This window comes from Canis aureus, chromosome 5 (assembly GCF_053574225.1).
Source record: "Canis aureus isolate CA01 chromosome 5, VMU_Caureus_v.1.0, whole genome shotgun sequence".
NCBI classification, from domain to species: domain Eukaryota; kingdom Metazoa; phylum Chordata; class Mammalia; order Carnivora; family Canidae; genus Canis; species Canis aureus.
The window spans coordinates 18,587,306-18,611,718 of record NC_135615.1 but is presented as its reverse complement, the minus strand read 5'-3'; the positions used below and the strand labels follow the sequence as shown (position 1 = coordinate 18,611,718).

Genomic DNA, 24,413 nt, shown 5'->3' with positions numbered 1-24,413 from the left:
GGAATACTGGAACACCTATGAACACATGAAGAACGCAATTTTTAGTGTAATTTACCCACTGGCCACAGTGTTCTATATTCCTTTCACATGAAAAATGCACTCACCTCCTCCCAGTACCTCCGACAAATCTCAGTTATCATGGCATCGGGTTCAGGATGGAGTCCAAGATCTTGCCATCTTAATCAGGTGCAGCGGGGATAAGGTGCCAGGGTTATGTTGTCTAAATTTTAGTCCCTGGAGTGCAGGTTCTCTCCATAGGAATGAAGACTTGAGAATTAAAGAGAACAATTCTCTACTATTGAAAACACAACATTCTGGTTACTTGCTAAAGACTCTTCCATTCAGAAAGAAGATGGAAGTCACACTAGACCATAGCAGGTTTGAAATGCAGCCTGATGCATGCTGTCCATTTTTCAGTCAGACTTAGTCTGAAACCATGGAAATTTTTCTCCATGGCTCTTTGCTGTCTATCCTCTCTGAGCTCTTGGTTCTGTCCAATGACCTGTGTTTGCAGTTGTGTTTTCAGCCTGCTGCCTCCCTGTGGGGACTTCTAAGACCCAAAGGCCTATTTTCAGTCCGTGCTATCTAGGTCTCTTTTAGTCCAAGCTCGCAAACAGTGGTTTTGATGCTATAATTTTCTTAACTTCTTGAGTTTTTCTGTGAGAATCAATGGATTGATTTTATGTCAGTAGAAAAGCCAGTCTCGCAGATCTTTTTGAGATAAACTTTTCAACTGGGCTCTCCTGTGAAGCTCATACTCTTAAGATCCTTAAAAGAAATTTGAGGCATACCTGAAATCCTTCTGAGGTCTTAACAAAAGTTTTTATAATCTTGGCTTCATCCATAGGCCATGTTTTCCTGGATTTGCTCTTGACCCAGGATGCAATTCTTTATTTTAGCATTATTTGACATTTCAGCATATGGAAAGGCTATAAATGTGGACAAAATATTTGCACCCAGTTTGGGTGTTTCATACTGCATAGACCTTGTTTAGTTTATCTTTTGTGTCCCGTTTTACTTTCAAGTGGTTTGTGGCGCAAGTTCCTTTTCCTCTAGTGTCATTTTCTTCACTTGCCTGGAACCTTTACTGTCAGCCTCTTCAAGGGCCATCAGGTTTCCATTAACAGTCTGTTGGAAGCCCTTTTGGTTTTCATTCTTACTCTTCCCTACATCCTTTCAGTTTCTACCTACCTCTCGGTTCAAAGGAGGTTCAGGTTTAAATATTTTAATGTCAGCACCCCATGTTTAATATCAGTTTCTGTGCCAGTTATTTATTGCGGCATCATAAACCACCTGAAAACCTAGTTGCTCAAAACAGCATTTATTTGGTTCACAAGTATTTAGTTTAGGCAAAGCCGAGTAAGGCCAACTCATTTCTTCTTCATTTGGTGTCAGCTGAGATGACTGGAAGCTGGGGACTAGAATCATCTAAAATCATGTTCATGCAAATGTTTAGCTGTTGAGGCTGGCTTTTGGCAAGGACGTTAGCTGGGTCAGTCTCAGCTGAAATGTCTACATGAAGACACACCAGGTGGCCTGGGCTTCCCACAGCAGCTAGATTCTAAGGGTTAGTTTCCCTAGAAGAAGAATGTCAATGGAAGCTATATCACATTTTTTAACCTAGCCTTAAAAAAATCACACAGCAGTTCTGCCGAATTCTATTCACTGGAAACCAATTACTAAGGTCAGCACATTTTAAGGGGTGGGATTATCATGGGAGAAGTGTCAAAAAATTTATAAAACCACCACATCCACTTACCCTGTCTTATCAATCATATCCAGAAGAAAGAAGTTCTTCCCAACTCAGAATCACTGAAACCCTGTCAGGTTTTTCAGTGGTGGTTTTTGGTGCTTAGTATGTTCCCTTGTTTTGTGGGAGTAACAGAGGATTATAAGATAATACTATTCAATTAGGCGGGTTTTTTTTTTTTTGTCCGAAAGTATAAGTTTCATCTCACTAAATTTTTATACTGAGAGGTGTGGTTTCTTAATCCTGAGAATCATTTCTCCTGGGAATGCAATTCAAATTAATGTAAATCATTTGTAATTCAGAAAAAGGCTTGTGGCTTAGAATCAGTATTTATAGATTCAATAATTAGAGTCTTATTTTCAAGGTCTTCTCTTAGGAAGCATTTATTGGTTCAGACCTACATAAGTCAATATGATATTACTAAAACTTTTTAAAAATTAATGGGAGTATTCATTGGGACACTCGAGTGGCTCAGTGGTTTGTGTATCTGTCTTTGGTTCAGGGCATGATCCTAGGGCCTTGGGATCGAGTCCTTCATCGGGCTCCCTGTGGAGCTTGTCCCTCTGCCTATATCTCTGCCTCTCTCTATGTGTCTCATGAATAAATAATTTTTTAAAATTATGGTGTGTTAGGATAGGGGAAGGGGCCAGAGACTTTCTTTTCTTTTTTAAAATTTTATTTGAATTCAATTTGCCTATATAAGAGACTTTATACTAAGAGGTGACTTACAGTTATTTTATGGAGGAAAGATCTGAAGCAGTCATAGAAAAATACATAAAATGAAGTACAAATGTTGTGTGGCAAAGACAATGATAGCAGAGATCTTTTTTAATAACTCCTAGTGGTTTTAACACTGTTCTTAATTTTCTAAGTGCTTCAGGGTTCCACATTCTAAGACTCTACTACAATATAGATTATATTTTATTGCAAATGAATTTATTTTAAAATGGGAGCACCTGGCTGACTCAGTCAGTAGAGCATATGACTCTTGATCTTGACGTTATGAATTCGAGCCTACGGTTCAGTACAGAGACTTAAACATAAAATGTTTTTTAAAATGTTGGTTATAGTTTTGAGTTAAACTAATTTCATTCCATTTCCGAACTGTATTGTTCTATTCATGCAGATTGGTGATCTTAGAGCAAGATTGGAAACTGAATCTTCAAGATGTATAGACCTGGATGCAAAAAATCAAGTTCTTCAACAGGAGTTATTATCTATGAAAGCAACAGAGAGGGAATGTGAAAAACTAAAACAGATTAAAAAGAACTTGGAAGAAAAAGTAGTAAACCTCAGAAGTCATGCAGAAGTCAATGTGGTACAAGGCATTCAAGTAGAAAAGTATTATAAATGGGAGATTGACCAGAGAGTAAGATTGATTGTAGAAGAAAGATTAAAAGAAGTCAATCTATTTTTACAGGTTAGTTTATTGATCTGTGATATGCTTTCATTTATTTCATTACAAATTACACTTTGGTTATATGCATTGTGTAGGTTTCCTCTGCTTCCTTTACAGCAATCTGTTTGGTATATTTCTGGAGGCATTCGTTCCTCCCTGTAAAGATTTCAGTTTTCATCATTATTCTCACTAAATTGATCTTTCAGAATGATTTATGACCAGTATGTATGAAACAAGACTATTTTTTTGAGATTTTATTTATGTATTCAGGAGATACACAGAGAGAGGAAGAGAGAAGCAGAGACACAGGCAGAGGAAGAAGCAGGTTCCATGCCAGGATCACACCCTGGGCCGCAGGCAGGTGGTAAACCGCTGAGCCACCCAGGGATCCCCTGAAACAAGACTATTAAGAGGAAAAGAAAAAATTGTGATTTAAAACTTTTACCATGGGGAAAAAAATAAAATAAAATAAAACTTTTACCATGGAGATTCCTGGGTGGCCCAGTGGTTTTAGCACCTGCATTTGACCCAGGGCGTGATCCTAGAGTCCCAGGATCGAGTCCCACATCGGGCTCCCAGGGTGGAGCCTCCTTCTCAGCCCGTGTCTCTGCCCCTCTCTCTCTCTCTGGCTTTCATGAATAAATAAAATAAAATCTTTAAAAATAAATTAATTAAAAAAAATAAAACTTTTACCATGGAGTATCTAGGTGGCTCAGTTGGTTAAGCAGCAGACTCTTGATCTCAGCTCAGGTCTTGGTCTCAGGTTTGTGAAATCAAGCCCTGCATTGGGCTCCACGTTCCGTTCCTACGTTATTCTTCCTTTTTGAAGATTTCATTTATTTATTTATTTCCTTATTTATTTATTGAACATGAGCAGGGGGATTGGCAGAGGGGGAGAGACAGAGAGACAGAATGAATCCTGGGTAGACTCCATACTGGGTGCGACACAGGGCTTGGCCTCAGGACCTCTGACTGAGAACATGCTCTGAGCAGAAATCAAGAAACAGGTTATTCTCAAGTTGTATTATGCACTTTTTAAAATTTTTAATTGATTCTCTTGTTCTTTGAAGTATCAGATTGCATGAGTACTAATATAAGAATGATTAAACTTTATTTTTATCATTCAGATTCAATTCAGGTGACATTGGTGATAAATATTTTACACTTCAGCTTTTTTTTACACATTTAAAATTGCTCTCTGAATCATTGAGTCCCAACTGAAGGAAAGAAATATACTATAATTACTCAAGTTTTAGCTGTTTTAAAACTGTGCTTTTAATTTGCTTTAGAGACAAGCAGCATCTCAAGAAAACTTAGAGCAGTTAAGAGCAAGTCATGATGCTTCAATAAGAAGTCAAGTGGCACTCAGAATTAAAGAGCTGGAATCTGAACTTCAATCCCAAATAAGAAATTCTCAGGAACTTAAAATAGAATTGGAAAAGTACAGGCAACTCTACCTAGAAGAATCAGAAATGCGAATGTCATTGACAAAAAAACTGAGCAAGTAAGTTAAAACAGAATCAATGAAAATAGATTTAGCTTATTGATTTGCCTCTAAAGCATAATTTTTATGGAGATGGGTTCATGAGATTAGTAGGAAGTGAAAGCCAACTGGATAGTATAATTTTGGAAAATAACGTTTGTAAGTAAACTTACCATTTTATGTTCATCCAGGATAGTTTGCCTCTCTCCTCTTTTTGTGTGTGTGTGTGGGGGGGGGTATATGATTTTACTTTTTCCCGTTAATATTTTCAGTTACTCTATCTTGTTGTCTTTACAAACTAATTGTTTAAAACTTTATAATTTAGACAGCATATTATTTTTTTAAAGTTGATATATTTTATTTAACACAATACGTCAAAAAATATCCTTTCAACTTGTGATCAATATAAAATTATTACTGAGATATTTCATATTTTTTTCATTCGAAGTCTTAAAAATCCAGCATGTATTTTACAATTATGGTATATTTCAATTAGAACACTAAATTTTCATTGGGAATACGTGTCTATATTTAAACTTCATAAAATTTATAGTGGAAAGAGCAGATTCACATACCTGCATCTTTACAACCCTACTTAAAAGGTTTTTTGTTTTGTTTTGTTTTTTTTGGAGTTCAATTTGCCAACATGTTGCATAACAATTTGCCAACATATTACATAACAACCAGTGCTCATCCCGCCCAAGTGTCCCCCTCAGTACCCATCACCCAGTCACCCCAACCCCCTGCTCACCTCCCTTTCCACCATCCCTTGTTTGTTTCCCAGAGTTAGGTGTGTCTCGTGTTTTGTCACCGTCACTGATATTTTCACTCATTTTCTCTCCTTTCCCTTTATTCCCTTTCACTAATTTTTATATTCCCTAAATGAATGAGACCATATAATATTTGTCCTTTTCCGATTGATTTATTTCACTCAGCATAATACCCTCCCCTCCAGTTCCATCCACATCGAAGCAAATAGTGGGTATATAGACAGCATATTACTATAAAATTTTTTGTCAGAATTACCCTAAATAGAAATATTAATGAGTTCATTTTTGGAAGATTACACCTTTAACCCAAAAGATCAAGTGCCAATACTATACAGGTTGGTAAATTAACTTTCTTGATTGTGTCTTTGGTATTATTACTAGAGAGCCTGAGGGTGGGGGAAACCTTTGTATGTATGTATATAAAAGTATACATGTGAAACAGAGAAAGATTCACACTGGGGTGAAAGGCAGTATAAATCCCAACGTGGCTAAAAATAGCATCATGGTGGGCATGAGGGGGTGTGTGGAAGACAAAAAGGGCAGATTCTACTTCCAGGGCCTTGGTAAGTGTGTTATCAGCTAATTGCCTCTGGAGCTGTTTCGGTCCTTCTGATCACTGCTCTGCCATCTACCTGGCCCCTAGACGTTGTTGGTCTGAGGTATTCCTCGGTGCGAAACCCTCAATTTCTCTGAGGCAATGAGTAAAATGTACAAGAGTGGTGAAAGCACATCCTTGAAAATGTCTTTGAGGGATGGTTTATTTTTATGTTCAAACTGGTTTACTAAATACAAATATGTGTAACGGCATTCTCCAGAATCTTGTAATTACAGCCATTCCAGAAGGTAGCAAGTATTACCTGTCAATCCATGTACATCACTGTCAGCCATTTCTTTCCCTCCCCTAATTTGAATTTCTTGTTAGTTAGTTATCCCTGGAATCATATATACTCCTTTGGAATAATTTTAAACCTATAAATATATATAGTAGCTCTGCTCTGTCACATTTTCAGTGTTAAAACACTGTTTACTGGCACATTCTGTTTGCTATTATGGAAACTTAAAAAAATGCAGGTCATGCAGGAATGATTTGGGTAGAAATAAAATACTAAGCACTTGTGTTGTGTAATCTTCACAGGACTAATGAGAGGCTGGCAGATATCACTACCAAATATCTGGTGGAGAGACAGCAGAACAGACCTTTCCACAGCACTCTTACTATGGGACCAGTCTTGGAAGGGCCTTCTGTTGGAAATTTGACTAGTAGTTTACTGCTGGATAGAAATGTTACTCCAAGAGAAAATGTAATGATTCCTACCTCAAGGCCGCAGACTTCAGTTAGCAGCATTGAAACTCACTTGTTCAAGGTTAGTTATATTATCTTTCTTTTCTTGAGTTTCAGATTTCCAATAAAATTTTTGTTTTTAATTTGGTGAAATTCTGAGTTAACTGAATAATACTCATTAAGTAAAAGTTATACTGGTTTGTGCTAATAAGGAAATGGGACAGAAATTTTATGGTATTTTTTTAAGCTCCTGGAGCTCTTATTGTCAAGAGATACCTATTATTAACTTTATTCAATAAATACCACTAAACTGACACATTTAACTTCTTATTTTTTAAAGATTTTATGTATCTGAGAGAGAAGAGAGTGTGCCCATGAGTGGGGAGAGAGGTAGAGGGAGGGGGAGAATCTCAAGCAGGCTCCCCACTGAGTGTGGAGCCTGACTCAGGGCTTGATCCCATGACTCCGAGATGATGATCTGAGCTGGAATCAAGAGTTGGATGCTTAACCAACTGAGTTCCCAAGGCACCCCCAAACAGACCCATTTCCTTGAAAAGCTATGTTAAATTGGATTTTGGAAAGTAAATATTATTACCTACTAACCCAAAGTACACTTAGATGCTTTGACTTATTCTCTGATTAGCAATAGTTTATAATATGTTTAAAGTTTGCTGTAACCCAATTTTCCACCCCTATGCATAAGTGAATGATTAGAATCCAAACGCTTAACCATGTAGGGATATTTATGATTTTAACGATTCCACGGTAAGTCCTTTTTATGAATTAAATAAACTTGTAACACTAAATTGATAGTTCTATGTTTTGGGGGCACCCGTATGACTGAGTGGTTTAGCATGTATCTGCCTTTGGCTCAGGTCATGATCCAGGGGTCCTGGGATTGAGTCACGCAACAGGATCCCCATAGGGAGCCTGCTTCTCCCTCTGCCTATGTCTGTGCTTCTCTCTCTGTACTTTTTATGAATAAATAAATAAAACAGTTTAAAAAATGTTGTAAGTTTTGGCATTTTCTTACATGAGAGCACATCCCTAATTGCTTTCTTATAACACCTTTTTTTTAACTTATATTACTTCTATTTCAATTTTTATAAAATGGCTTGCTGAGCAACTGTAGAGATTTTCTAAATAAGTAAGTCAAAGAAATATTTGATTCTTTCTTTTCTTTTTTTTTTGTTTTGAGAGAGAGAGAGAGAGAGAGAAAATGAAGGAAAGCAAGCAGGTGGTAAAGGGCAATGGGAAAGAGAGAAGAGAGACTCTTAGGCAGGCTCCATGCTCAGAGTGGAGCCGGATCTCATGACCCTAAGATCATGACCTGGGCCAAAATCAAGATTCTGACACTTAACTGACTGTGCCACCCAGGCACCCCACAAATAATTGGATATTTCAAATGAAATTCACATATATTTACCTTGATGCCATCACTTGAATGATTGATAACTAAGATGGCAGTGATAGGGAGCCTTTAATAACAACCCATTTCCATTATGTATCATTGTTGTTAAAATACCCATTTCAATCAATGCACATAGGCTTATGATTTTGATAGTATATTCGTGGTTTTATTAATGTAGAAAAATGTAGCATAGACTCATGTTAAATGAAGCCTTAGTCTTGTTCTTTCATTCGACTTCCTTGTTTTCTTGCTCTATTCTCTTCTGATTCAATGACTTTTAGTATTATGTTTGGATGCTTTTCTTCCTTTTGTGTATCCGTTATAAATATTTGGTTTGTGATTACCATGAAGTTCATATATAACATCCTGTGTATGTATAGCAATCTCTTTTAAGTCGATGGTTACTTCAGTTCAAACAGATTTTAAAAACACTGCATTTTTACACTCTGCCTTGTTTTATAAATTTGATGTCATAGTTTACACCTTTGTATTTTGTGTATCCCTTAACTAGTTACTGTAGATATAATTGATATTATTCCTTTTGTCTTGTAACCCTCATACTGGCTTTATAAAAATGATTGGTCTATTACCTTTACTGTATGTTTGTTTTTATGATAAAACTGTCTCATTATTTTCTTATTTCTAGTTATGGTCTTTCTTTCTTTCTTTCTTTCTTTCTTTCTTTCTTTCTTTGAGAGCAGAGTGAGTGAGAACACAAGTGAAGGGGAGGGAGGGGCAGAGGGAGAGGGAGAAGCAGGCTCCTCTCTGAGCAGGGAACAGGGAGTCCCTTGCAGAGCTTGATCCCAGGGTCCTGGAAGACTCTTCACTGACAGCCGTCCAGGTACCCTGGCCTTTTCTGATTAAAGAAGTCCTTTTAACATCTCTTATAAGACCTATTTAGTGGTGATGAACTTCTTTAAGTTTTGTGTGGGAAACTCTTTATCTTTCTTTCAGTTCTGAATTATAAACCTGCCAAAAATATCCTAGGTTTTTTCCTCTTAGCACTTGGAAAATATCATGCGACAATTTCTTTTCTTTTTTTTTAACTTTCTTTTTATATGATAAATTTATTTTTTATTGGTGTTCAATTTACCAACATACAGAATAACACCCAGTGCTCATCCCGTCAAGTGCCCCCCTCAGTGCCCATCACCCATTCACCCCCATCCCCTGCCCTCCTCCCCTTCCACCACCCCTAGTTCATTTCCCAGAGTTAGGAGTCTTCACGTTCTGTCTCCCTTTCTGATATTTCCTACCCATTTCTTCTCCCTTCCCTTCCATTCCCTTTCACTATTATTTATATTCCCCAAATGAATGAGACCATATAATGTTTGTCCTTCTCCGATTTTTATTGGAGTTCAATTTGCCAACATTTAGCATAACACCCAGTGCTCATCCCAAGTGCCCCGCTCAGTGCCTATCACCCAGTCACCCCAACCCCCCGCCCACCTCCCCTTACACTACACCTTGTTCATTTGCCAGAGTTAGGTGTCTCTCATGTTTTGTCACCCTCAGCGATATTTTCACTCATTTTCTCTCCCTTTATTCCCTTTCACTAAATTTTATATTCCCCAAATGAATGAGACCATTATAATGTCTGTCCTTCTCCGATGGACTTATTTCACTCAGCACAATACCCTTGAGGTCCCTCCACGTTGAAGCAAACGGTGGGTATTTGTCGTTTCTAATGGCTGAGTAATATTCCATTGTATACGTAGACCACATCTTCTTTATCCATTCATCTTTCGATGGGCACCGAGGCTCCTTCCACAGTTTGGCTATTGGGGACATTGCCGCTAGAAACATCGGGGTGCAGGTGTCCTGCCGTTTCACTGCATCTGTATCTTTGAGGTAAATCCCCAGCAGTGCAATTGCTGGGTCGTAGGGCAGGTCTATTTTTAACTCTTTGAGGAACCTCCACACAGTTTTCCAGAGTGCATGCCACAGTTTTGGCTGAAAAATCCACTGATATCCCTGTAGTGGTTCGCTTTGATATAACTAATTGCTTTTCCTTTCTTTTCTTTTCTTTTCTTTTCTTTTCTTTTCTTTTCTTTTCTTTTCTTTTCTTTTCTTTTCTTTTCTTTTTTTCTGCTTTTAAGATTCTCCTTTTCTCTTTCATTTTTGACTTGTTATTATGTGTCTTGGTGTGAAACTCTTTGGGTTCCTTTTATTTGGGACTGGCAGTGCTTCCTGGGCCTGGAGGCCTGTTTTCTTCCCCAGGTTAGGGAAGTTTTTAGGTATTCTTTCTTCAAATAAGTTCTTCACCCTTTTCTCTCTTCTTTTTCTGGGACCTCTCTAATGTGAGTTTTATTATACTTGATGCTATTCCAGAGGTCCCTGTATCTTAATTTTTCAAATTATTTCTTCTTTTTGCTTTTCAGCTTGGATGATTTTTACTACCCTTTCTTGCAGATTGCTGATCTGTTCTTCACATCTTTTAATCTGCTGTCGATTGTGTCTGGTGTATTTTTCATTTCAGTTATTGTATTCTTCAGCCCTAATTGGTTCTTTTGTATATTTTCTCTTTGTTGAAGTTCTCACTGAATCCGTCCATTCTTCCAAGTTTGCTGAGCATCTCTGTGACCATTACTTTGAACTCTTTATCAGGCTGACTCCTTATCTCTGTTTCATTTCGTTATTTTTCTGAGGTTCTATCTCGTGGCCTTGTTCTTTCATTTAGAACATACTCCTCTGTCTCCTCGTTTTGTCTGACTTTCTCTGCTTGTTTCTAAAATTGTTCTTTCCAACTTTTCCCTCTTCAAAATATGTTGCTTTGAACAATGAATGTTAGTTATAAAGTCAAGCAAGAAGAAACATTTTTCAAAGTATTGTCTGGTCATTTCTCTCATTGGAGCTGTGGTGGGGTAGGTGGCAGAGGACAGTGCTCTTCTTTTTCTGAGTTCAGAGCACAGGAGTCAGGCAGATGGAGTTAAACTTAGTAGCCTTTGTTACTAATACATGCTAACAGATTGGAGGATGTGGTTTGGGTGGGTATGTAGCCACAGTGGGCTTCCCAATTCTTTATCCCAAATTAGGCACTTCCCCACACAGTTGTAAATGGAGGAAACAAATGTTTGATGCCCATCCCACGAAGATGAGAGCAGACCTGAATTCATGTTACCATGGGTGAGCACATCTTTTCAAAAAAGAGATTTGGAATCTCCTAAGCACTGCCTAGTGCCTTCTCCCCAATTCACTCATTAGGCAAATCTCCCTTCCTGCTGTGAGGAAGGTAGAGATAAATCCACTTGTGGGTAATGATGGTTTACCTCTAATTTCTGACTGGATTTAAATTAAAGTTAGTCCTGTCTTTTGTACATACCAACTCTCATAATGATGAGAGGTTGGACAGAGCATACTAGGTGGTAAAGAGAAGTCTGTTTTGTGTTTAATAATCCACAACATAGATAACTCATTTGTTGATTGATTTTGGTAAACCAAGTTTTATCTGGAGGAAAAGAATAATTCTTTCCAGAAAGAGTTTCCTCCATTTCAGCCTCTTTGGTTCAACTAAAGATTTTCTCCTTCAAGTTCCGTGTCTTGTGGTTTAAAAAATTTGTGCTTATAAATGCAGTCTATTAACTGTTCCCAATAGGAGTAAAGATCATTTCCATTGCTGTATTTTTATTCATAAAACATTAAAATTTATAATTTAAATTACACTTTAGACTTTAAAATTTATAATTTAATTAGAAAGCTGTTTTGTGCCTCATGCCTAGTCGTTATTGAGCCACATGACAAACTTTTATGTGTTCATTTTCAGTCAGTTATAGTTAAAAATGTAGGTATTTTTCCTGAAGATGATGAAGTAACTGGCATAAAAACTCTCAGCTCAGGAGGACCTAAAGCACATTCCTGGCCTGCAACTCTTTGGTCTTTTGACCTGAGGCAAACTGCAATCTTTCTGAGGCCTTCTTGTCTCTTATGTAAAATTAGGGACTTTGGGATCCCTGGGTGGCGCAGCAGTTTGGCGTCTGCCTTTGACCCATGGCGTGATCCTGGAGACCCGGGATCGAATCCCACATCAGGCTCCCAGTGCATGGAGCCTGCTTCTCCCTCTGCCTGTGTCTCTGTCTCTCTCTCTCTGTGACTATCATAAATAAATAAAAATTAAAATAAAAAAATTAGGGACTTTGACTAAATTAGTGACTACCTTTTGGAAAACAATATTTTTTTCAAAGAATGGAACTTAATTTGTTTTTGTTTTGTTTTGTTTTTTTGTTTGTTTCTGTTTTTGCATTAAACTGTATTATACAAAACCGAGACCAGTGGAGCTGTGTAGCTAAAAGAGAGATGAGACTACAGCTGTAGACTTTTGTCCCTCAATCCTACAGTATCCCCAATGGAACCTTATATTTCTATGATTGGTAGTTTGGAAACAAACTGTTATGAGAAAATCCTTCTAATTAATGAGTCTTCGAATTAAAATTTGCTGATACGTTGTTTTTATGTGTATAATTTTCTTACCCTCTTATGTTTTTGATAAATGGAAAAGTATAAATAAAATTGCAAATATGTTCTCTTTATTAATGGATTGCAAGCTATTTCTACCATCTAACTCAATTCTCACCTGGAAATAAACCAGGGTCACAGAAGCAAGTATTTAGGAAAAGACTTTTGGCGAAAAGATCATTATATTCCTTTGATCGTTCCTTAAGGAAGTGAAGGCAGGCACTTAAGTGACTGGGCCACCTAGGCACCACTTAGTACCATATTTAGACCCTATTTTGGGAATTCAATGAGAGGATGCCTTTTATAAGAAATAAGAGCATTCTAGATGGGAATATTTGTAATGCACATTTGATCCTTGACCAACATGGAATTGAAGCTGCAGGTCTAGTTAGCCTACACATGGACTTTCTTGGCTGTTGTGTTGTACTGTATTTTCTCTTATGTTTTTCTCAATAACCTTTTTTTCTCTAGCTTACTTTATTTTAAGAATATATTATATAACACATGTAATGTACAAACCATGTATTAATGGACTGTGTTATTGGTAAGGCTTCCCATCAACAGTAGGCTATTAGTAATTAAATTTTGGGAGAATCAGAAATTATACAGAGTTTTGACTGCACGGGGGTAAGTGCACCTAACCACTGTGTTGCTCAAAGGTCAACTGTAGTCTGAAATATTCCTAAATATTTCATAATTAAGTAGATAATGATAACTATAGTAAGTCAGGTGCTTCAAAAATTGGTCCTAATTCATAGAAAGGAAACAAAGTTACAGTTAAAATTTCTTTTCCTTGTTTCTAATTCTAGAAACGTATCAATGCGAAACTAAGTTGGAAAACTAGTGCTAGCTTATATTTTTTCCTTTCCTGAAGCAGATTTTCTGAAATCTCTGTGTTCACATGAAAAGAAGTACATCAGTCATCATATAGATAACAAAATAGTTTTACTCAATATTACCGGGAGAAATTCCACATGACTTTATGTAGTCCCACTTCCATTGTTTTATGTATTTAAGAGTCTGTGCTGAAAAATAGAGCATACAACATACCTCAAGATTTTGTTGAGTGCAAAATCAAAAGTGCAAAAGTGGAAAGTTCATTCGGAGGAATAATTTATTAAACAAATGATTAATCTCTCATAAAGGGCACTTTTTCTGAAAATCACAAACTATTAAAGTGTAAAATGACTCTTGTTTACAATTTTGTAACAGAAGTTACAAAGATCCTTCAGAAGTTATGTATATTCTTTTATTTCACATTCCTAGCTCCATTGGTTTCTTTACTATTTTTTATTTAAATTCAATTAACTAGCTTATAATGTTATGATATATATATCATGCCCGGAGCCAAAGGCCTACTCTCAGCCACTGAGCCACCCAGGGGTCCCAAGATTTAATTATTTATTGGCTGAGTAATATTCTGTTCTCTCTCTCCCTCCCTCTCTCTCTCTGTCTAATAAATAAATATGATACTTATTTATTTATATCTACATCACATCTTCTTTATGCATACCTCTTTCAAAGAACATCCATATCTCTCAGGTTGGCTATTGAGGATATTACTGGTATAAACATATGGGTGCAGGTGCCCCTTTGGATCCCGACCAAAGTGATCTTCGGGATTCATACCTTCTAGCGCAATTGCTGGGTTTTACATAGGTAGCTCCTTTTTCAACTCTTTGAGGAACCTCCGGTACTGATTTCCAGAGGAGCTGCACCAGGTTGTATTCTCACCAACATCATAAGAGGATCCCCCTTTCTCTGCATTCCCGCCAACATCTGTCATTTCCAGACTTGCTAATTTTGGCCATTATGAAAGGTGTGAGGGGGAAACTCACCGTGGTTTTGATTTGTATTTCTCTAGTGCCAGCTGATGTTGAGCATGTTTTCATGTGTCTGTTGGCCATATGTATGTCTTCTTTGGAGACATGTCCTTTCATTTCTTCTGCCCATTTCTTCATTGGGTTATCTTTCTTTGGGTGTTGACTTTGATCAGCTCTTTATAGACTTTGCATACCAGCCTTTTATCTGATAAGGCATTTGCAAACACCTTCTCCCATTCTGTCAGTTGTCTTTTGGTTTTGTCAACTATTTCCTTGCTGTGCAAAAGCTTTTTATCTTGATGAATTCCCAGTAGGTCATTTTGGCATCTGGTGACATGTTCTAGCAAGAAGTTGCGGCAGCCGAGGTCACAGAGGTTGCTGGCTGTGTTCTCCTCTAGGATTTTGATGGATTCCTATCTCACATTTGGGTGTTTCATCCATTTTGACTCTATTTTTGTGTATAGCATAAGAAAATGGTCCAGTTTTATTCTTCTACATGTGGTGGTCTGATTTCCCACACCATTTGTTGAAGAGACTGCTTTGTCTCCATTGGATTTTCTTTCCAGTATTGTTGAAGAGGAGTGGACCATAGAGTTGAGGGTCCACTTCTGGGTTTTCTCTTCTGGGCCATTGATCGACATGTCTGCTTTTGTGCCAGTACCATACTGTCTTGTTGATCACAGCTTTAAAATAGAGCTTGAAGTCCGGCTTGTAATGCCACCAGCTATGGCTACCTCTATCAACATATGTTTGGCTATTCGGGGTCTTCTAAGGTTCCAAACAAATCTTACCGTTATTTACTCCAGCTGTATAAAAGGAGTTAGTAGTATTTTGATAGAGATTGCATTGAATATATAGATTGATGGAGCTAGCATAAACATTTTAACAATATTTAATTCTTTCAATCCATGAGCATGGAATGTATTTCCAGTTCTTTACACCTTTCTCAATTTCTTTCCAGAATGTCCTGTCATCTTCAGAGTATAGATCCTTTGTCTCTCTGGGTAGGTTTTATTCCTAGGCATCTTATGGTGTTTGCTGCAATGGTCAATGGAATCGACTCCTCAGTTTCTCTTTCTTCCATCTCATTGTTAGTGTATAGAAATGCAACTGATTTCTGTGCATGGATTTCCTATCCTGCTGCTTTGCTGAATTCAGGAAAGGGTCCTAGCAACGTTGGGGTGGAGTCTTTTGGGTTTTCCACATAGGATATTATGTCCTCTGAGAAAAGTGAGAGTTTGAGTTCTTTTCTGATTCAGACGCCTTTTTATTTCTTTTTGTTGTCTAAATGCTGAGGCTATGTCGAACAACACTGGTTGTCCAGAGAGTGGACTTCCCTGTCGTGTTCCTGACCTTAGTGGCAAAGCTCTCAGTTTTTCCCCTTAAGAATGGCATCAGGTGTGGGCTTTTCGTAGATGGCTTTTATGATATTGAGATATGCTCCCCCCCCTCCCTGCACTGCGAAGAGTATTGATCCGGAAAGGGTGCTGCACTTTGTCAACTGCTTTTTCTGCATCTCTTGAGAGGATCCTATGGTTCTTATCCTTTCTTTTATTTCTGTAGTGTATCACATTGATTCATCTGCAGATGTCGAATCACCCTTGCAGCCCAGGCATAAAACCCACTTGGACATGGTGAATAATCCTTTAATGTACTGTTGAATCCTCCCAGCCAGTGTCTTGGTGAAAATTTTGGCATCCATGTTCATCAGGGATATTGGAGTGTAATTCTCCTTTTGGGTGGGGTCTTGCTCTGGTTTTGCGATCAGAGTAATGCTGGCCTCACAGAGAACGCTGGAAGGTTTCCCTTCCATTTCTAATTTTTATAAACAGCTCCGAAGAATAGATTAATTCTTCCTGGAATGTGTGGTAGAATTCTCCTGGGAAGCCACCTGGTCCTGGACTCTTGGTTGTTGGCAGATATTTGATGACTGCTCCCATTTCCTTGCTGGTTATGGGTCTGTTCAGGTTTCCTGTGTCTTCCTGTTTCAGTTTTGGTAGGAAGGGATCCATTTCTTCCAGATTGCTTAGTTTGTTAACATATAGTTGCTCAGAATGTGTTCTTATAGTTGTCTGTATTTCTCTGGTGCTGGTCGTGATCTGTCTTCTTTCATTCATGATCTTATTTCCCCAGATGTGGTTTTCTTTTTTAAAATTCCCCTGGCTATTCGGGGTCTTCTGATTCCACACAAATCTTAAAATAATTTGTTGTAGCTCTCTGAAGAAAGTCCATGGTATTTTCATAGGGATTGCATTAAACGTGTAAATTGCCCTGGGTAATATTGACATTTTCACAATATTAATTCTGCCAATCCATGAGCACGGAATATTTTTCCATCTCTTTGTGTCTTCCTCAATTTCTTTCAGAAGTGTTCTATACTTTTTAGGGTATAGGTCCTTTACGTCTCTGGTTAGGTTTATTCCTAGGTATCTTATGCTTTTGGGTGCAATTGTAAATGGGATTGACTCCTTAATTTCTCTTTCTTCAGTCTCATTGTTAGTGTATAGAAATGCCATTGATTTCTGGGCATTGATTTTGTATCCTGCCACGCTGCCAAATTGCTGTATGAGTTCTATCAATCTTGGGGTGGAGGCTTTTAGGTTTTCTATGTAGAGTATCATGTCATCGGCAAAGAGGGAGAGTTTGACTTCTTTGCCAGTTTGAATGCCTTTAATGTCTTTTTGTTGTCTGATTGCTGAGGCTAGGACTTCCAGGACTATGTTGAATAGCAGTGGTGAGAGTAGACATCCCTGTCTTGTTCCTGATCTTAGGGGAAAGGCTCCCAGTGATTCCCCATTGAGAATGATATTTGCTGTGGTCTTTTCGTAGATGGCTTTTAAGATGTTGAGGAATGTTCCCTCTATCCCTACACTCTGAAGAGTTTTGATCAGGAATGGATGCTGTATTTTGTCAAATCCTTTCTCTGCATCTAAAGAGAGGATCATATGGTTCTTGGTTTTTCACTTGCTGATATGATAAATCACATTGATTGTTTTACGAGTGTTGAACCAGCCTTGTGTCCCGGGGATAAATCCTACTCGGTCATGGTGAATAATTTTCTTAATGTACTGTTGGATCCGATTGGCTAGTATCTTGTTGAGAATTTTTGCATCCATGTTCATCAGGGATATTGGTCTGTAATTCTTTTTGGTGGGGTCTTTGTCTGGTTTTGGAATTAAGGTGATGCTGGCCTCATAGAACGAATTTGCAAGTACTCCATCCCTTTCTATCTTTCCAAACAGCTTTAGTAGAATAGGCATTGTTTCTTCTTTAAACGTTTGATAGGATTCCCCTGGGAAGCCATCTGGCCCTGGACCTTTGTGTCTTGGGAGGTTTTTGATGACTGCTTCAATTTCCTCCCTGGTTATTGGCCTGTTCAGGTTTTCTGTTTCTTCCTGTTCCAGTTTTGGTAGTTTGTGGCTTTCCAGGAATGCGTCCATTTCTTCTAGATTGCCTAATTTTTTGGCTCCGTTCTCTTTTTGATATGTCTGGCCAGGGGTTTATCGATCTTATTAATTCTGTCAAAGAACCAGCTCCTGACTTCATTGATGTGTTCTACTGTTCCTTTGGTTTCTATTTCATTGATTTCTGCTCTGATCTTTATGAATTTTCTTCTCCTGCTGGTTTTAGGCTTTAATATTCTGTTCTTTTCCAGCTCGTTTAGGTGTAGGGTTAGGTTGTGTATTTAGGACCTTTCTCATTTCTTGAGAAAGGCTTGCATTGCTATATACTATCCTCTTTCAATGACCTTTGCTGCATCCCAAATGTTTTGAGCAGTTGTGTTTCCATTTTCATTTGTTTCTATGAGGTTTTAAAATGTGCCTTACTGCCCCAGTTGGATTCTTTAACCTCTGTGTATTTGAATTCTTTCCAAATTTCCTGTCAAGATTGAGTTCCAGTTTCAAAGCATTGTGGTCTGAAAGTATGCAGGGAATGATCCCAGTCTTTTGGTACCAGTTGAGAGCTGATTTGTGACTGAGTATGTGATCTGTTGTGCAGAATGTTTGTTCCATGTGCACCCGAGAAGAATGTGTATTCTGTTGTCATAGGATGGAGTGCTCTGAAGTTATCTGTGAAGTCCATTTTGTGCAATGTGTCATTCAGAGCCCTTGCGTCCTAGTGGATCATCTGCTTAGATGATCTGGCCATTACAGTAGTGTTGTGTTAAAGTACCTACTATTATTATATGACTATCCATGTGTTCCTTTATTTTTGTTATTAATTGCTTTATAAGGTGGCCTGGGTGGCTCAGTCGGTTAAGGCTCTGCCTTTGGCTTAGGTCATGTTCTCAAGGTCCTGGGATCAAGCCCTGATCAGGCTGCCTGCTCAGTGGGGAGCCTGCTTCTCTCTTTCTTGCTGCCACTGCCTGTGTTCTCTGTGTGTGTGTGTGTGTGTGTGTCAAATAAATAAATAAATGAAATCTTAACAGAAAGTTGATTTATATAGTTGGCTGCTCCCACTTTAGACACATTAAAACTTATAATTGTCCAATTTTAGTTTTGGATAGACCCTTTAATTATGGCATAGTGAGTTTCTTCATCTTTTGTTGTTGTTTCTTCTCTTAATGCAGTCTTTGGTTTAAAATCCAATTTGTGGGATGACCAGGTGGCTCAGTGGTTGAGCATCTGCCTTCGGCTCAGGTCATGATCTAGTCCCACATCAGGCTCCCCGCACGGAGCCTGCTTCTCCCGCTGCCTGTGCCTCTGCCTTTCGCTCTCTGTGTGTCTCTCATGAATAAATAAATAAAATCTTAAAAAAAATTCAATTTGTTTGATATAAATATTGCCACTCCAGTTTTTTTTTCATGTCCTTTAATATGATAAATGGTTTTCCACTCCCTCACCTTCAATGTGAAGTTGTCTTTGTGTCTAAAATGAGTCTCTTTCAGATAGCATATCAGTGGGTCTTGCTTTTTTTTTATCTACTGTGATACCCTGTGTGTTTTGGTTGGGGCATTTGACTTGTTTACATTCAGAGAAAGGATTGAAAGATATGAATGTAGTGCCATTGTATTATGTGTAAAGTCCGTGTTCTGGTCTGTGTTACTTTTGGGCTCTCTGTTTGCTTAAAGTTTCCCCTTTACCACTTCTTGCAAAGCTGTTTTAGGGATCACAAATTCTTTTAGTTTCAGTTTGTGCTGGAAGCTTTTTATCTCCCCTTGTATTTTGAATGAGAGCCTTGCTGGATAAGATTCTTGGCTGTAGACTCTTCTCCTTGAGCACCCTGAGTATATCATGCCAGCTCTCTCTGGCCTGCTAGGTCTCTTTGGATAGATCCGCTGCCAGTTGAATATTTCTCTCCTTCTTGGTTCAGGGCCTCGTGTTCCAAGCTGCTTTCAGGATTTTCTCTTTGTGTCTGAAATTTGCAAGCTTTGTTATTATATTGGAGATATTGACCTGTTTTTTATTGATTTTGAGGAAGGTTCTCTGTGCCTCCTGGCACTTGAGTGCCTGTTTCTTTCCCCAGATGAGGGAAGATCTCTGCTATAATTTGCTCAAATATGCCTTCTGCCCCCTCCTTCCCCTCTTTTTCTGGGATCCCCATTATTCTAACATTGTTTTGCTGTGTGGTACGAATCATCTCTCAAATTCTCCTGTCATAGTCCAGTGGTTGTTTCTCTCGCTTTTCCTCAGCTTCTTTATTCTCCATTGTTTTGTCTTCTATATCACTACTTCTCTGTGAAGCCTCATTTATCCTAGCAGTTAGAACCTTCATTTTTGATTGCATCTCACTAAGATTAGCCTTTTTTATCTCAACTTGATTAGATATCAGTTGTTTTATTTCTCCAGAAAGGCATTCTCTAATGTCCTCTGTGTTTCTTTTAAGCCCAGCTATTATCTTGATGGTCATTATTCTGAACTCTCGCTCCAGCCTCTTCCTTCTATCCATGCTGATTAGGTTCCAGGCAGTCAGTACTACCTCTTGTTCTCTTTGTGGCGGTGAGTTTTTCCATCTTGTCATTCTGTCCAGAGAAGAAGAGATGAGTGAGAGAACAGAATAGAAAAATATCAAGAATGACCCCAGATAAATACATGCTAAACAAATAAGAAGAGACCCGAAGCCAATTTAAAGGTTAACAAAGGAGATAATAGAATTAGAGAGATCAAGAGAGCAGAGCAGTACACCGATACTATGTGAATTTTGGTCTTTTTGTTAGGAAATTGCATCCCCAAATGGTTAAGAGGAAACCTTGTATATATACAAAAATAAAATTAAATACAAGGAAAGTCTAGAATGTAAGTGTAAAAATGGAAATTAAAAGTCAAAATAAAAAGGATATTATCAGCCAGTTGAACAGAACAGAGCAATATACTATATCATAAGTTTATTTTGGTCTGTTTGTTAGAAGAAACTACATCCCAAAATTGTAAAGAATGAAAAACTTCATTATATGCAAAAATAAAATTAAATGCAATGAAAGGATAGAATGTAACTGTAAATATGAAAATTAAGATAGATTTTAAAAATATTATAATCAGACAGATGAAGAGAATAGAGCAGTATAGTAGATTCTGGTTGTATTTTAGTCTATTTCTTAGAAGGAACTACTTCCCGAAATGGTACAGAAAGAAAAACTTCAATATATACAGGAATAATATTAAGAGCAGTGAAAGGATTGAATGCAAGTGTAAAAAGGTAAATTGTAAGAGTTGATAAATGAAGAAAATGGTTGAAAGCAAAAAGAAAATTAAAATAGAAAGACTAAGGAGTCATGAGAAATAGCCATGAGTTCTGTATACTGTTTGCCCCTAGCACTGGAGTTCTGCAGCTCTGTATGATGAGTAAAGTTGGTCTTAGCAGGAAGTTGTTGCTGACCTCCTGAGGGAGAGGCCTGTTGCACTGATTCTTAGGTGTCTTTGCTTAGGGTGGGATTGCACCACCCTTGCCAGGGGGCCAGGCCAGGTAAGCAGCTCCAGATTGCTCTCTGTGGCTTTTGTTCCCTGAAGGCTTTCTGGGCAGCTTTAGAGGATGAGAATGAAAATGGTGGCCTCCTAATTTCCAGCCCTGGAATTGAAAGATCTCACTCCCTACTGTGTCTCCCTGGTTTCTGTCTGCACTCTGTATTCACCCAGCCTGTGACCAAGCATTTTTATCTCAAGCACAGACCCCCTTTCGATTTTCCAAACTTTGCAGACCCCTGTAGCTCCCATTCACACTGTGCCTCTGGGGGGAAGGAGGAGGTCTTGCCCAGTTTTTCCTGCTTGGAAAGTGGTCACCTGACTGTTCCTCGGTTTGGGGTTTATGGCAACACTGAGCTGAATGCCCACTCCTGGGCTCACTGATTGCAACTGGCTTCCCCGCTCAAACGCCTTGGCAACTGCCATACTCAGGCGCCGCCCCCATTCCTTCTGTGACCCCGCCCCCCCAGGGATCCTGAGACCACACTGTCCGTCCCACTTAGGATGCTGCCCCCCGTTGCCACCTGAGCATCTTTCAGACAGGGATGTCCTCACTGGAACAGACCTCTTAAAAGTTCTGGTTGTGCACTCTGCTGCTATATCACTTTCCAGGACTTGCCTTCTGGCTTCCAGAGGTTCCCTGCCGCCCTGGTTTAATCTTCTGATATATGCCTCTGATTCATTTCTCCACACCTCCTACCTTGCAGAAAGCGGTCGCTGTTCTATTTGTAGAATTGCAACAATTCTTTTCTTGGATCTCTGTCTGAGTCCACAGGTGTTCAGAATGATTTGATACCTATGTAGCTGAATCCCAGACACCAGACAAAACTAGGGTCTCCTACTCCTCCACCATCGTCCTCTTCTTCCAGAAATTCTGTATATTCGATTGATCAATATTAATTGTACTTTTTATTAGAATCCTCTAAACAGCATTATAGGTTTCTTCTCAGTTATCCAGATTAAAATAAGTAGGGATTTATTTTATTTATGTGATTAGCTTTCTATTTAAGCAAATTGTAGCTTTTACTTTCTAAAAGTATCATTTCCAGACCACGTTTCATAAGCAAAATAAAATTCCTACAATAATGTCTCTTGTTTAACTTGAACATTGTAAGTAACGTTTAACTTATTTCAGATGCAGCAGATGTTGGAAGACAGTATAATCAGAGAACTAAAAGAAGGTATGTTGCCAAATTCACAAATTTAGATGGTCATTAATTTCTGAAATAAACCACAAATAGTAACTGGCATCCCTTCCCCTTGTTAAAATTTTGTCTAGATATATCTAATAAAAAATGTAAAACATAAACATAGTGAATAAGAGACTTATTCCTCATTTGGTCATCGTGTTTCATACCTTTTTTATTTTTATTTTTTAAGATTTTATTTATTTATTCATGATAGCCACACAGAGAGAGACAGAGAGGCAGAGACACAGGCAGAGGGAGAAGCAGGCTCCATGCAGGGAGCCCGACGTGGGATTCGATCCCGGGTCTCCAGGATCGTGCCCTGGGCCAAAGACAGGCGCCAAACCGCTGTGCCACCCAGGGATCCCTCATACCTTTTTTAAAAACCTGCAGCCTGTATGCCTGTTAGCACTTTTGGCTGTAATCTTCCTTCACTTGTGCCATCGCTATGGAACTGTCAATCTGAAAATGTGGGCGTTCTCAAATTCTTGTTTCTGCTAGTGGTAGAAGACCAAACAGACCAGACTTGTCTCAGTAATACTTAGTTAAGCAATTATATAGTTCATATAGCTGTCCCTTGACAGGTGACATTTCAATCTCCAGCCACTGGTTTTGCCATTGGGTAAAATTCCAGGTTTCTTAGCATGGAATATAAGCACCCAAATCAATTTGGTTCTTGCCACATTGGTGAGCCTTCTCTGTCGCCATTACCCTACTCTGCTGCTTTGCAGAGAGTAATCTTTCAGGTATCAGCCTTCCTATTCCCTCCACAGAAAAGCAGACAATATTGATAGAAAACCAGGATGTCCCTTCTGTGTGTTCTTATAATGTCTTGTTTTAAACCTGCCATGATATATTTGACTCTAGATATTGCCTGTTAGATTTTTCAGTTGATAGTATATGATTGTTCAGGGGTGGACTGTGCCATCAGCTTGCAATCTCATCTTGTAATGAGAAAACCAGAAGCTCTAGTGTTTATCCACAGTAGTAATTAATTCAATGGGCAATCGTGAGCAAACTTGATTTAATAGTAATCTTGTATTTTATATTGTAGTTATATGTAGATATTTTTCATCCTTTTAACACTCAGAAGATTCCAACTTTTTTTTTTACTAACTTCTAGTTAACTACAAAGTATTTCAGATAAAGAATATTATTCTTTCTCTTTTTCAGTTGCTCATGATTGAGAATCAGGATTCTGTAGATCTTCTCCTTTAGGACCTACTGACGAATCAAATGTAAATCAAGATCTAGTACTGCAAGCATCACGAGAATATGTAGAGATTTTGAATAGAAAGTATATGATCTGAAAGCTATATAGTAAAAGTTTATTACCTAGATGTTTAATATAACATTTTAATTGTTTCCCAGTAAATATCTGATGTACAAAAAATCTTTATTAAAGGAAATGTTGTTATATCGTGTGTAATGAAAGTTTATATATTATTTTAAGCTATGTTTCTTGGCATCTGATTAAATTTAAGCATATTTTCTACATGGAAACCAGCATTATTGAGTTTTACAGGCTCCAATCTGCCCAAGTAGATCGGACCAAGTTGTTGATAATGTTTTGGGGCTGGTAATTGGTAGTTGTTTTTTTTTTTTTTTTTTTTGTATTTTCTATGTTTTATTACTAGACATATGGATTTAGACACACATCATTTTGATATACTGCTGCTAAAGCTATCACCAATGTTTGTATGTATTTCAATTTTTATAGTGCCATAAACCCTGTGTATAATTTCAATTTTAAATACTTATTATTCATAGTTCTTTCCTCATGGTGAAAAAGATTTGCCTAAGGCTTTTTATCTTTTCTTTTTTTTTTAATTTACTTTTTGAGAAGAGTCTTAAAATTAGAGAAAAGAAAAAATAGAGAAAACGACCTTTTCCCTCCAGAATGGTTTGAAAGTAAATTGTTAATTTATGCCCAATTCCTGTGGCCCCTATATCCTGC

General features: G+C 38.0%; 1 protein-coding gene across 1 annotated transcript in view; it reads left to right on the top strand.

Annotated features, from left to right (window-relative positions):
* LOC144313292 (ankyrin repeat domain-containing protein 26-like) overlaps positions 1-23,873 on the top strand; it is a 134,875-nt gene extending 111,002 nt beyond the window's left edge. Inside the window, 5 exon segments of the mRNA XM_077896430.1 lie at positions 2,877-3,170; positions 4,439-4,653; positions 6,538-6,766; positions 22,405-22,450; positions 23,630-23,873. Coding sequence (XP_077752556.1) covers positions 2,877-3,170; positions 4,439-4,653; positions 6,538-6,766; positions 22,405-22,450; positions 23,630-23,766 — 921 coding nt within the window. The 3' untranslated portion in view covers positions 23,767-23,873.
* The last annotated feature ends 540 nt before the right edge of the window (positions 23,874-24,413 follow it).